The 14,856-nt window shown below is 41.0% G+C and overlaps 1 protein-coding gene across 17 annotated transcripts in view; it reads right to left on the bottom strand.

The window, feature by feature from the left end:
* Positions 1 to 502: 502 nt before the first annotated feature.
* The window catches only part of dmd (dystrophin), a 311,598-nt gene continuing 297,244 nt past the window's right edge, over positions 503 to 14,856 (bottom strand). For 10 of the 17 annotated variants that reach the window (XM_036127844.1, XM_036127848.1, XM_036127845.1 and 7 more), the window contains 9 exons: positions 13,788 to 13,924; positions 12,138 to 12,176; positions 10,818 to 10,883; positions 8,935 to 9,000; positions 5,986 to 6,144; positions 5,385 to 5,628; positions 2,903 to 3,017; positions 2,684 to 2,773; positions 503 to 746 (listed from right to left, as the gene is read on the bottom strand). In XM_036127844.1, the coding sequence (XP_035983737.1) occupies positions 628 to 746; positions 2,684 to 2,773; positions 2,903 to 3,017; positions 5,385 to 5,628; positions 5,986 to 6,144; positions 8,935 to 9,000; positions 10,818 to 10,883; positions 12,138 to 12,176; positions 13,788 to 13,924 (1,035 nt within the window). In that variant the 3' untranslated portion in view covers positions 503 to 627. Of the gene's footprint in view, positions 747 to 2,152; positions 2,179 to 2,683; positions 2,774 to 2,902; positions 3,018 to 5,384; positions 5,629 to 5,985; positions 6,145 to 8,934; positions 9,001 to 10,817; positions 10,884 to 12,137; positions 12,177 to 13,787; positions 13,925 to 14,856 lie in introns of all 17 variants that reach the window. The other 7 variants (XM_036127852.1, XM_036127858.1, XM_036127850.1 and 4 more) reach the window with 5 other exon arrangements.

The raw sequence follows: 14,856 nt of genomic DNA, 5'->3' as shown, positions 1-14,856 counted from the left end.
TAAAAATCAACTAAAAACTGAAACTGTTGTCCAAAAAAAAAGGGGGGGGGGGGGTAAACTCAGCAGTGCCCTCCATCTATTTAAAAAACAATCCTATAACCCTTAAAGAGTGGCTGCTGAGGCCTGTTTACTGTGCTGTAGCGTCGTGCTTCCTGGGAGCTTGTGTTGGGTATCGATCTAAAACCACTCCACTCTGAAACAAGCAAGCGGACTTGGTAATGAAATTTTAGGCACCACACATACAGAAAGTCAAGTCACACACAACCAAAGCAAACGGCCCCTTAGAAAACGCCCCGTGGTTACAATCATTGAAACTAGTGAGAAAGGCGTCCGCTCGTCTGCCCGCTTAGAAAGAGATAGCAAATATACGAGGACACCTATCTGGACGTCAGAGCTCCGTCTCCCATCCCCCTCTTGTTTTATACAATTGCATAGAAGTTTAAAAACCAGCCTCTTTTAACAATAAAACAGGATGTTTTAAGAAACTACTCAAATCTTAGTATTTTTTTTTTTTAACTTGTTGCTTTAACGGCAATCCTTCACAAAAATAGACATTATATTCTCTGTGTAAACAGTTGTCAATCCAGTTGTTTTGACTAGAAAAAGCATGCGATGTGGTGGAGGGGATCAAAAAGGCGTGGCCCGCCGCAGCTCCACGCTCCGCTCGTCAGTCATGGCGCTGACCAGCGACTCCATGGCGCGGCCCAGGTCGTCCGCCATGTTGAACAAACTGCCGATGCTGGGACCTGCGGGGAGAGCGAAGGTCATCACCGCGGCAGGAAGAGGCAGGAAGAGGGGGGAGGGGGGGTCAGCAGCGCTCCATTAATGAACACAGACAAAATGAAGAAGCATTAAAGCTGTTAGAGTTTAGCTGCATGCTGATCAGAGCTCTGCAACCGTTACGCTCCGTTTAGCCTGGTTGGTCATCTGTGCTGCTGCTGCACACATTACAGACCCGCTGAAGATCCATGACCATTTAAGAAAGAGGAGAACATTTATATATCATCAATGTATGGAAGCCCATTTCTGACACATGAACGGAAAAAAATGCCACATAGCATGTCAGAATTATGAGACTTTGAATTCTGACTTCAAAGTCAGAACTATGAGATATAAAATATACATTTTGATAGTCGAAATGACTTTGCATCCCATAATTCTGACTTTGAAAGTAGTAGAATTTATGACTTTGAATCTCATAATTATGATATTATGGCAATTTTTACTGTCATGTGGCAGAAATGGGCTTCCATATATGAGTTAAAGGGATAAAACACAATTTTGATTTAAGGTTTTACAAAACATCAAATTTTACAATTTTTTTTTAGATATTCTTACTTTTGGAAAATAACCAAAATATTAATTTTGCAACCTGATGAGGAACAGGAAATAGTTTTAAAAACTTTGCTGAACTCTTGTTGTTTTGGCCACGGTTCTGAAGCTGCAAGTTGCAGAGCCCTGACCCAGACATGCATGTGGAACACGTCCAGTGCCTAGCCCCTAGAAGTGTCCAGATTCTGTCAGAATATAAAGAGGAACTTCCTGCAGTAGGAAAATGGTGCCTGCTTGTCAGAGCGGCATTAAGGGACGTTCTGCTGTTTCTGTGTGTTCTGTGTAGAAAACAAGCAGCCAGAGCTTGAATGGAATGGGTCAGATCAAAGCATCTGTGTTAACGTGTGTTAAGGGTGGCCTAGTCAAAGTCTAGGAATGAAATCATGTTGAGAGTTGGGGGCGAGAATTGGAAATTGCCATTTTAAAAGCGTTTTCTCCAACTTCACAACAATGCCAAACTTTGTGTTGGTGTCTCACACAAAGTTCTGATGTTCAAGGAGCAAATCTAAGTTTGAAAGGCACTGCATGTGAAAGAACTACGCCCACTTCATGGTAAAACAGTGCCCCCTGCTGGCAGAGATTAGTACCTGCAGTGTTTATTCAGCCATCAAATATTAGATTATAGGTAACTTTGTGAAATATATCTATGCATACATTTAGAAAATATGTCATTAAAATGCTCCAATAAAGATAGAGCACAATTTAGCGGCTCAGAGGAGAGCTACATGCTACTAGGGTGGTTTCACAGCGCAGTGCTGCTCTACAGATGGAGAACGACGTTAAGAAGTGTGGATGGGGGGGGGAACACTGGGCGACTAACCTCTCATGGATGTCCCCTTCTCCCGCCTTGTTCACCGAGAAAAAGGAAGAAATGACAGGAAGAAAGAGGGAAAAGTCACCCTTCTGTTTGCAATACAGAAGTAGGAGAATGTCTAAGAACCAAGTCAGCTACATTTAGCGTTCCTACACATTTTCTCTGGGTTCCCGACATTTCAAAACTAACTTTTGCACATCTGTCCGTCACGCTCATTTTATGAAACAGAGGACATGGAAGGAAAGAAAGAAAGGGATCAGAGAGGGGAAGTGAAAGACATTATTAGGCAGGACGGCAGGACAGAAGAGGACAGAAGGGAAGACAAGGAGGGAATAAAGTCTGGTTTATCAGAGCTGGAACTAAAGCTTACAGCACATATGAGACAAAGCGGTTCCTGTTTGTCGGTTTTCTCCAACCTTTGCAGACTGAATGCCTCACTGAACTCTAGACTTTGTAGTTAGAAGCAAAGGATGATTCCAGCGGGAACACTTGTCCCCTTACACCACATCCCTAAAAGGAAAGAAGTCACTTCTGTACCCTGGCTGTGAGGAAAAGTGTTGTTGAGCTGCTCCATCACTTCCTCCAGGCCAGATGCATTCTGGGAAGGGCTGGGAAACTCATCATCACCTGAAAACCAAAGAAATCGTTTCAGGATTTAGGAATGTGGCAGGATAAACAGCTGACGTAGCCTGCTGGATGGTTCCTGCTCCCTGGGCTGCATGTTAAAGGATGTAAAGGGAGGATTTGGGCCCTCACCCATTGTGTCAGTAGTCTGGCTGGCAGCCACGCGGAGCAGCGGCAGGGAGGAGTCGGAGCGCTGGGAGGACGTGGAGGGGGAGGACAAAGCTGTGCCGTTCACCTTGGAGTCCGTCTGACACACAAAAACAAACCCAGGTTTAACTTGTAGTGAGTCAGAGCTTCAGCTGCCACCACACACAGACCAGGACTGGGCTACAACGCAGCCAGCCATGATGCTCCATGTGCTGGGGAGATAACATTCTACATGCTGCTGTTAAACAACAAGCCCCACCTGGGGATGTGATCAGAGCCACCAGCACAGGAGAGCAGAGTTTAACCAGCGTTTGGACCAGGAAACAGGCCCGTATGATCAATTACAATACTGTCAAAAATTCATTTATTTCAGTAATTGAGTTCAAGAAGTGAAATTCGTACATTATTCAGAATGATCCTTTAGCAATCAGGCTCCTCTCCTGTGGAACCAACTCCCAGTTTTGGTCCGTGAGGCAGACACCCTGTCTACTTTTAAGACTAATCTTAAAACTTTTCTTTTTGACAAAGCTTATAATTAGAGTGGCTCATGTTACCCTGAGCTACCTCTATAGTTATGCTGCTATAGGCTTAGGCTGCTGGAGGACATCAGGGTCTATTTCTATCTCTCTGCTGAGTTCTCCTACTGCTCTCCAATCTGCATTGTTTGTTGTTATTTCAGCTTTTAACTTTTTGTTCTCTGTCATTTTTCTCTTCATAGAAGGTACACCTGGTCTGGTGTTCTGTTAGCTGTGACATCATCAGGGGAGGCAGATCATCCACTATTAACATCTAACATAGAAAGTACTCCTGGGTCAATGTGAGCTTCTGTGCTTTCTGTGTCTCTGCTCTGTCTTCTCTAACATAGAAAGTACTCCTGGGTCAATGTGAGCTTCTGTGCTTCCTGTGTCTCTGCTCTGTCTTCTCTAACATAGAAAGTACTCCTGGGTCAATGTGAGCTTCTGTGCTTTCTGTGTCTCTGCTCTGTCTTCTCTAACATAGAAAGTACTCCTGGGTCAATGTGAGCTTCTGTGCTTTCTGTGTCTCTGCTCTGTCTTCTCTAACATAGAAAGTACTCCTGGGTCAATGTGAGCTTCTGTGCTTCCTGTGTCTCTGCTCTGTCTTCTCTAACATAGAAAGTACTCCTGGGTCAATGTGAGCTTCTGTGCTTCCTGTGTCTCTGCTCTGTCTTCTCTAACATAGAAAGTACTCCTGGGTCAATGTGAGCTTCTGAGCTTTCTGTGTCTCTGCTCTGTCTTCTCTAAGCCCCAGTGGGTGGAGGCAGATGAGCGTTCACACTGAGCCTGGTTCTGGTTCTGCTGGAGGTTCTCCTCCCTGTTAAAGGGGAGTTTTCCTCTCCACTGTCGCTTCATGCATGCTCAGTATGAGGGATTGCTGCAAAGCCATCAACAATGCAGACGACTGTCCACTGTGACTCTACGCTCTTTCAGGAGGAGTGAATGCTGCTTGGAGAGACTTGATGCAACCTGCTGGGTTTCCTTAGAGAGGAAACTTTCTCACTAACCTGGAGGATCTGATGGAATCTGACTTTGGAAAGAGCCTTGAGATGATGTGATGTGAATTGGTGCTATATAAATAAAATTGAATTGAATTTCAAGCATTTATTTAGCTTTAACAAGCAGCTTACACATCTTGAAAACCCAAAATCATACTTTGACCTAAGTTTGACATCTATGGGTTTAATTCATCAAGATGTACTGCTTTTAACACTATCTGACAATAATAAAACACTGATACCGTTTTAAAACTATTTTGAAAATCGAGCAAATCAAAAGCAAACCTCAGGCGCTTTAAACATGACTCTGCCAACATTTTATTAGAATAATAGTCTTTCTGTTCTCCAGTTTATGACAAATGTGTTTTTTTTCCATGGCCCAGCCCAGAGTTGGTCCTGAGATGGCACCAAGCTTTGGAAGCAGAGCATGTGGTAGAGGAAATACAAAGATAGCGCTATGCTAGCACTAGCCCTAGTTTAGCACTGGTGGGAAAACAACTAAGAGGAAGCCATCAGTACTGTTTCTCCACCTGCTGGAAGCAAGGCCAGCTTTGTATTAAAGGCAACCATTTAGGTCTGAAACAGCCTGGACCGCTTGTCTTTAATTCACCATCTCTGTTTCGCTGTAGTGGAAATCTTTGTTTGTGGTTAAATTGTATTTCCTGACCTAAGTAACTATTTAAAGCTCAATAAAGGTTTTTAAGAGATATAACTGAAAATAAAGCCCCTCTCTATGCTGATGATTCCCTGCATTATCTTTTTTATTCCCGTATTTCTTAACCCTCCCATTTGCTTCTAACCTAAACAAGTTAGAGAGATGGAGGTTAGAATATTTGGGACCTTTGCCATGGTTTCTTGATCAACTGAGTGGAATACAACATGAAATGCAAACGTGTCCCAGTTGAAGAGGACAAAGTGAAGTCATGCTGACTGCACCATGCTGCTGGTGGGTACCTGCTCCAGAAGCTGCCTCAGCCTGTGCAGCTGGGACTCCAGCTGTTTGTTGTGGTCCTCCAGAATCTGCATGCGGGCCTCCAGACGGCCTTTATGCTGCCGCAGCAGCTTGGCCTCCGCGATGAGCTCAGCGTCTCGAGCGCTCTGCGGGGACACCGGCAGCATCTCGGGCGGTGAAGGCAGTGGGGACAGACCTTTCCTGTCGTGGGCCTTTTTCAAACGCTCATACTCAGCCTGTAGCTTCCTGCAGGGAGGAAACCTTGACTTTAAATCTGATCAACTACAGTTTGTCCTAGAAATAGAAAAAAAAAAAACAACAATCTTAAATGGCTAATGGGTGTAGCAATGTTTCAACCAGTGGTCTTGGGTTTTTAAGCTTTATAAAGTGAACTGGCAGTAATAAATCTAACTCTGTTCATCAGATTCTGCAGGCAGATATAATTAGCTTCCTCCGTCATATTTTGGAGGTAACAAAAAGTGAAACGGTTCAGTGGTTAACAGTAAGTGTGTAAGGTTACAGTAACTGAGACGTTAGATTTCAGCAAATCTGAAACAGTGGAACATCATTTCCACAGAACGACCACTGGGTCCAGTCCCTGACCTGTTCTCCTGCTCCAGGTCACCCAGGACCCTCTCCAGCTCTCCCTTCTCCTCTGTTTCCATGGAGACGAGGATCTGGGCGGGGCTGCGGGGCTGACTGAGAGGAGAGCCTTGGTTCAGAGACTGGCAGTAGTGCTGGATCAACATGTGCTCGTCATCGCTGCAGATACACACACACACACACACACACACATCAAACATACCCACCAATGATGGACACGCACATTCATAAGGTCACAGAGACACCAGGGTATGGACATGCATGTATAAACACACACACACACACACACACACACACACACACACACACAGACAGGAAAAATGGAGAAAAAGAAAAGCAGAAGGTGAATGAAAGGCAGCAGAAGTGGACTAGAAGACAGATGGAGAATCTAAAGACCGATGGGGGACAGAGAGAGGAGCAGAGCTCTGCGTATTAAATGGCTGAGGATGAAGAAGAGTTTGGCTTCAAAATACTATGTAGATTTTTGGTTCTTTACCAAAACATCAATTTACCAGCCTGAGTCGCTCTGCCTTCGCTCTGCACTATTTTTACTATTTTATCTTTGCACATAAAAAAGATTTAGGTTTTTGTTTGATTGTGTTATGCTTTTCTATAAGTTAGAAAAGCTTTAGCCAACATCTGAATATCTGTCCAGCTTAGTAAAAGCTGTCATTCCTTCTTCTTCTCAAAGTTCTCTACACACAACTAAATGAAGCACAGCACTTCATTATTCACAACACTAAGAAAAGCTTTGACAGTTTTCAGAGTTTCTGCACAAGAAGGATTGTTTGGAGTTAAAACCTTATTACGGTCCATAGTTTGATACATATATTTAGTACCCGTTACTTCAGTTTGTACTTTCCATCCTAAACGAGGCACAGAACAGGGTTGCCACTCTGGTCTGCTGTTATATGGGTTTGACCCAGTTGATCAGAACACACTGATAGTGTCTGGTACTCTGTTAGACTGGCTCTACTGATTTTAATTGGCATACCAGGACTATCTGTGTAATTTGACCATATATACCGGTACTTATAAATTACAATTGGGGTTCCACAAGGGGCTATTCTAGGACTGTAACATTTCTTGTCAAAATTATGCTGATGACAATATATTTTTGTGTCATCATAACCACAGTCCTTTAGAGTGACTAAATCAGTATTTCCATAATATCTATGAGTGAATAGCGCAGAATTTCATCCAACCGAATGCAGAAAAGACTGAAAATACATGGTTAGAGTTCAGCACTCTGACTCAATGATGCTAAAAAGATGGCAGGTAACTTAGGTAGGCTCAGAAAAAACGCTTGACATTATGTTAAAGTCTGTTATTAAATCGGCCAACAATATGCTAGAAATGTTGCTAAAATGTTGCTAGAATATGTTTTTATGTTAAAACACTACAGGAAACAATCTGATGCAAGCTTTATTTCTAGTAGATTAGGTTATTCTATTAATGTCTTTATCTTTCTGCTATTATTCTTGAAATATATTTCACTTTTTTGCCTGTCAATGTATTTAAAGGTGAATATGATCCACTGCTTTCCAGTGAAGGAGTTTGAATTTGTGTCTGAATAGTTTAAAAAAAAAAGAACTCAACCTTGGTTTATCTTAATTATAAACCTGCTAGTACTGTTCCTCAGATGCTCTGCGCTCATTCAGGACATCAAGAAACATAGAACTGTGTTTAAGTTTAGTTATGTCTTCTCATAAATTAAAGAAGCAAAAATTTGTTTCTTAAGGATGTTTTTCTTTCCAGGATTCTGTCTTTATATTAGTCAGGACGCGTTTCCATCCCCAAATCTCTTTATTTTGTACCTTGATTACATGACCTGTTATTAAATTTACAAAGTTAAACACCTCAAAGCATCTAGAAGAAATTTAAAAGCATGAGGGACTTATCCCCCCCCCCCCCCCCCCCCTCCCAACCCGACCCCCAAACTTGGCAAACTACCGGTGACAAGCTAGAAAATAACTGCACTGAGGTTGTCCATTGATAAATGCACAGTTAATGCAGTGATGGGACATCCTCCACTTGGTCTCCTTGGTAACGTGGAGTAGAGTAGAGGTCCTCTGGTTGGTTGGTAGCGTTGCTGTTTATTCCTGCCACATTGTTTGCTTTACTTCTACCACATAAAGCCTGCCGTGACATCCAGCTCACATCATTTGCTTCAGAGTTTGCTTTTCTACTGGGATTGTGGGTCAGTCTACCCTGCTTGGCCTTTTTTGTGGGTTTGAGTTTTCATTTAACCTCTTAAGACCCACGAAATTTGGTCCAAATGAAATAGACAACTGAAAAAAGGCAGATAACATACGTTGGACCAGTTGTAAACTTCAGATGTGTCAGGAGAATGAAACATATGTTTGAAAAGAAAGTGATCATTTTTAGGCATCAAAAAGCCCATTTTTGTTCTATAACTGTCAGGTGTTAAGAGGTTAAATGTATGAGAAGAAAACTATGGTAGTAAAACTCGTCAGGTTTATAATTAATAAGTTGGTTGTAACATTTCTGGGTTTTACAAAACAAACTTGTGACTATTTTTCCAACTTTGAGGCCAAACTGTTGACTTCTTCAGCTCCTCTCTCTGCACCTCACAACACATTACTGTTGACTAAAACTAATTCAAGACTGTAGATAAAGCTCCAAAAACAGTTTTTATAGAAGGGAAGTCAGAGAAAGGTAACACATGGTTTCTGTGATGAGTTTAAATATGTATTCTTACATGAATTTTCTCTTTTTTTCTATTTATCCAACAGAATATTGGGGAAGAACAGATAATCAGGGAAAAATCAAAGATTCCACCTTAAATCCAGAATACACATTTACAGACAGATAAGACAGGCAGCCAGTGGAAACAAGGAGGACATAAGCAGCTGACACGCAGGAAGCCAGTCAGTGAGTTAGGAGGACAGGGCAGAACAAAAGAACTAAACAAAAAGCTGTTCTCACATGCTCTCATTGGGTGAGATACTGTCATTCAGATAAGAGCCATTACGGTTCTCCATTTCAGCTAACCTGCGGAGGGGGAAGAAACACAGCCGTCAGTCTTTGAACCACAGGGATGAGCCATGAGCAGCGAAGAGGGACACCCCCCACCTCCACCTGACACCTGGCTGCCACGCCCAGGGGCTTCTAACATTTATCACAGAACTAGTCAGCACCTCATCTAGAGCGATCAAATCACTTTTTTCCTTCTTTGATTATGTGGAGGGTTGACACAAACCTCTTATGGCATCTTATTTACACTCCTGATGAAAATCTTTAGAGCAGGACTCGTCCAGCTCTACCTAGAACCTTCTGAAGATCCAGTAATGCAAAGATTTTGATGAGGAGTGAATGTGTGAAAGGGGACATTTTAGACACAATGTGCAACTACTGCTGTGATCTTTATAAGTTTATATGTGATGCACCTTTACACAACAAAAGCTAACAGTTCTTCTTTTTCTCTAAATAAAACTCTTACATACACCATACGATGCTACTGCAGATAAAGCAATTCAATACTAAGTAAACCAGGCAAAACTCTTGAGCCACCATTTAGGTTGGCTCCTGCGCTGCTAGCATGTTTTGTGAAGACAAGCTGGGTTTTAGTCCATTTATAAGTGGTATTTATCAGAAGTTCTGAAGGTATTTTTTCACAGCTGCTTCTCCATCAACTTTGCACGCCTACAGGTGGAAATTTCAGCCAGACTGGATGAGAGCATCTCTAAGTTTCCATTTTGAAGTCATGCCAACATAGATGCTTAATTAGACCTGGGTCTGGACTTTGACTAGGCCATCCTAAATCAAGAATTTGCATTGATGGGAAACACTTGCATTGTAGCACTGGCGGTAAAGTCTTTGCAGCCTCTAACATGTTTTTCTGACAGGACTACCATGTGTTAACATGTCTCTTCAACTCAGAGCAACTTCTCTGAGCTTGCAGAAGAAAGCGTCCCCACAGCACGATGCTGCTGCCACCATGTTTCACCGTGGAGAGCATGTGGGCTGATGGTCATGTTCAGCGCTGGTTTTCCTCATCGGACCAGAACAACTTCCTCTACATGTTTGCTGAGTCCACTACATTGCTAGTGGCAGAACGCTGAATGGGCGTTCTAATGTTTTTCATCCTCACTCTTCCAGAAAAGATGGATAGATTTTTAAATATGTTGTGATTTTCCTTTCAATTTTCCAGTCTGCACCCTGTGGTGTGAAAGGTTCTCCTCTCTCCACAGAGCAACACTGTGGTTCTGACAGAGGGAACATTGGGTTCTTGAAGGGGCCTTAGCGAATGGGAGTTGATGTTTAAGGCTAATGTATTTTAAATGCTATCCCTTGTTGTGCTCTATCACCAGCAACAACATTGAGCTTATTTATGTCAGTATAACAGCAAACAGGCTTAAATTGGAGGCAATCAGTCCTTTGCTCAGTTTTTTCTGAAAAGGTTTCAACACCTACCCGGGAGTCTTTGTCAGTTCTGGTGCCTCACTAAAAACCGCGAGCCACGAAACTAAATCAGTTATTCAGTCAGTCATTCAGAAGCTGGTGGCGTTACTTAGCAGAAACACGATCCCTGCCCCCTACAATGCATGTTCTCAGCCCCTCGTGTCTATATGCCACATTTAACACAGCATCACTTTAAAAGCAGCAGCAGCAAAGACTCCAGGACAACGTTATAACCAATCCCGTGCACATAGATTAATATAATAATTGTTGTCTGCTCTTTATAACGGCCATCAGCTGGGACACTTTCAGGGCTGAGGACAGCGGCAGGGATTATGGGCGCACTGCTTCACCACATCATGTTAGCAACACCTAATGGCAGGAAGGCAGCAGTACAGAGAACATGTTACCGGTTGGCATAGTGCTCGATCCGAGAATGCGTGTCGTCGTGGGAGAGCTGAGGGGACGATCCAGGCCTTTAAGAGCGAAAGACAAACAAGAATGAGCTCCAGAGTCCAAGTGAAGGACAAAATCAGTTAGATGTCCCAAAAGTGAACAGAAATCAAGTTAGGAAAGCAACAGTAAGCAGTTTGATACGGCTGAAAATAAGCTTTCTGTTTGAATTAACATAAGATGAAAGATCTATAATGCTTTACGCTGATGATGCTATCATTTATGCTAAAGTTAGAACTGTCTTGAAGGGTCATTAAAAAAAAAAGTCAAAGTCCTAAATTCATTACATAGAGAGATATTTCAACTTTGTATTTTGATGATTAGGGATATCATTTTTAATAATGATTTCTGATTTAAATGTCACAATTTACTGCTCTGATTTAATATTAGAATTTTTCAATATTTCAAAAAAAGTTTAAAAACAAAGCAACTGGACTTGTTTTCCGTAGTTGAAGACGTTTCTCTTCCTCTCCCGGAAGCTTTCTCAATTCAAAAAGTCTGGAGTAATGATGAGTACCAAGCTTTATTCTACTGCCTAACAATGGCCTTGTAATGGTTTAGATAACATGCAGATTCAACAGAAACAGGTCCACCCCTTAGTAATGGGCGGTCGTTAAAGCCATTAAGCCAGCAGATTGGACCGAAACTGGTCCACTCCTCTGTAGCGAAGAGTCGTTAGGGTCGTTATTGGCTTGGCTTAAAGGAACAATAGATATTAAATAGAATAGATAACAATATTGAAAAATTTTCAACATTTCAAAAAACATGTCGCTGCGTTTAATGAAACTTTGAATTTTCTTTAATGAATCTGCAATAAATTAACTTTTGAATGATTACATTTTTATTGAGATGGATGTTAAATGTGGATGTGTTCAAACAACTTTGTTGTCATGTTTTAAACCTTCTTATAATTTTGTCAACTTTTCTGAAATTGTTCTGATATTTAAAACAAATGGGGCTTCTGTTGAGATGCTGTTTAAAGTAGAGATGTTAAGCTATTTTCATTCTAATTAGTAGCCCATTTGACTTTTCCTATTGTAATAGAATGCTGTAACCACAAGGCAGTAGTAAAGGAACAAATTCACTGAGGCTGCTTCTTCAGTCAGGCTCTTTTCATAAAAAGGAGAGAATTATCTAAAGCCTGAAGAAAAAGCTTCATCAGAACAAAGTAACTGGATGAAAATACAACAAATGAGCTGCAGACACTGTAAATTTACAAGGAGTTGTTTTTAAGAGAATATAAGCATGTGTGAGTGTTGTGTCAGCCAGATACTCACGCATGGTCTACAGGCCAGAAGTTGATCAGAGTGACGGGACTGCAGGAGAAAGAAAATACCATTAAAATTGGATCTTTCAACTAAAATACTGCAAGTTCCAAAGTTCGCATGCATGCACCTGGTTGTGCATGCATGCACGACCAGATAAACTTCCACACACTAGCCAAATATAAAGAAGGTGCAATAGCATGTTTGCTTTACACTGTAGAAGAAGAAAGAGTCCAGTTACACATTAATCTAACACAAGATTCAGCTGTGTGTGTTCTGGCAGTGCAACAATTCAGTTTCAATGTTGTTTATCCATCATATCTTTCAAAAGTGTCAAATACAATATTTAATTGCCAAATCATGGTTAAACAAGAAAACATGCAGTAAATTTGGTCAACCTTTGCTTAGTTTTGCCAAGACAAAGTCAGCAAATTAATTAAAATAATCAGCAAAAAAAAAAAAAAAAAAAAAAAAAAAAAGGTTTCAGAAATTTCTCTCAGGTTACTTTTGTTTTTATTGCAGTACACTGAATACCAGGTAAAAGTAGTTTCAGGGGCCCTATTTGGTCATTTTATGTTTCAGAGGCCAGTCTTTTGCCTCAGGGCACCCATATTGTTAAAAAGGGAGTTCCACAGGGTTTCCCTTTCAGATCACTTCTCCTTTCATACATATGCTTTAAATGGTTTGTACTCCCTTAAGCTGATGATCCTACCCTTTACACCTATAAATCTAATAGTCAAATATTTAGACTTCACTGTTGTTTGCTTATAAATTGGTATATTTTTGCAAGCAGATATGGAGTCTATGCAGATTACTTATAGAGTCGTCATTAGTGTCGTTCTTTACTATGATATCAATGTGATATCATAGTAATGTGATGATTTAACAAGGGGGCAATAACTTTTTCTTTTTCACATGGTGCAAAAAACATGGTAAAAGAACAACATACCACAGTGAAGAATGGCAATAGAAACATTATGATTTATGAGCTTCAATTGGAAATAAACTGCTCTAATTCTGTCAATTTGGCTCAAAATGATCAGCCTTCTATTAGAGAGCAGAGATAAGGAGCATCTTTGTCTTTCAGTGTAACAACAATTCAATAACCTGGCCAGCAGATGCATAATGTGTAGCACTCTCCGTTCTGCACATTATCCATCTGGGTCTGCTCACATCCAATCTCAGGGAAAGGAGGGACAGTGAGCAGAACTGATTGGATGAAGCCACACTTAGTGCCCGCCTACCAAAGGTTGGTCTTAGCCAATCATGGTATCAAATGAAAATAGAAGCAGCAGACGCCATGAGAAACCACAAGGTAAGCTAGTCAAGGCACTTCTTGCTGTTCTTCTATCAGAGATGAAATTATGGATTCTGATAAAAACAGATGTGACAGCAGCAGCTACAAGTTTTGTTTTGGTTCGCTCACAAATGGTTGAAGATGGATTCTCGTTATTATGTGAATGCACAACAATTCAAAGATCACATCAGAATCACTAAAAGTTTACAGCATTATGGACAAATGTTTCTACGTCAAGCTGTGCTTAACCACAAAGACGGGGTTTTGTGTGTGTGTGTGTGTGTGTGTGTGTGTGTGTGTGTGTGTGTGTGTGTGTGTGTGTGTGTGTGTGTGTGTGTGTGTGTGTGTGTGTGTGTGTGTCGTACGTTTCCATGTTGTCCCCCTCAAGGATGGTCTGGACGGGCAGGTAGCCCATGCGTGGGTGTTTCGCAAAGTAGCGCTTGGTCCTAAATTTGTTCTTCAGCACTTTGGCAAAATCCCGCACGTCCTCCCCTGATGTGGTCTGCAGAGACGTGGAAAACAACATCATAAGTGACTCTAACCAAGAAAAAAAAGCGTTGTTGAAATTCAACTAATCATATTCAAACATTCAGTTAGTGATATGTAAGAAGTCATACATCACATGTTTCCTTCAGCCAGCCTAAAATAAGAGGACGCCAAGGAAACATGTCACTTTGCAAAGCAACCTGTCTCAGATCATGTTGTGCTGCTTTAGCCTACTTCATGTTGTCAGACGGGTTCTATTCAATAGATTTCTTCATTCTACAAATCTGCCAATATTAAGTCAGACGTTTGATGGTAAAACAATCAAAAAATGTAGTTTACTCACAACTAAGTCATCGTTTTACAAGCAGGGTAATGACATATTTACACAGGCCTAGGCTAGGTTGGATAACAGATTTTCCTTTAATTCATGAGATCATCATTTGAAAACTGCTCTTAGTATTTATTCAGATTTTATTCCTTTGATATGACCTGAAACATTTAAATGTGACAAAAAACAGTGATCAAATAAACAAATCTGAGGCAAATACCTTTTTATTGCTGTGAAAAATCTGGAATATTTGAAATCTGGTCTGGAATATTTTAGATTAAATACAGATTGTTGAAACGAGTTTCTGATTATTGGACCTTCAGGTTTTATAATCTGAACGCAGATCAAGAACTCCAACTTTTAACCCAGAATTAAAGCGATAAAGAAACTAATAATAAAACTAAACCTTTTATTCTTGAGTGTGTGGATGACGGTAGGACAAAAATATGTTGTTCTCCACCAATTCAGATTTGTTACATTTTCATATAATATTACTAGATATTAAATCTGGAAACTGAAACATTTTTCCAAACTTGTCCAGCCTTGAGAAATGATCAAATTAAAGTCCACATGCTTCCCAGCCTTTCAGGACTGCACCCAACCCAGTCAAGACATTTGTT

The sequence above is a fragment of the Fundulus heteroclitus genome, chromosome 24, assembly GCF_011125445.2.
Source record: "Fundulus heteroclitus isolate FHET01 chromosome 24, MU-UCD_Fhet_4.1, whole genome shotgun sequence".
NCBI lineage: Eukaryota > Metazoa > Chordata > Actinopteri > Cyprinodontiformes > Fundulidae > Fundulus > Fundulus heteroclitus.
Note: the sequence above shows the minus strand (reverse complement) of the source record. Positions and strands in the feature narration are given on the sequence as shown.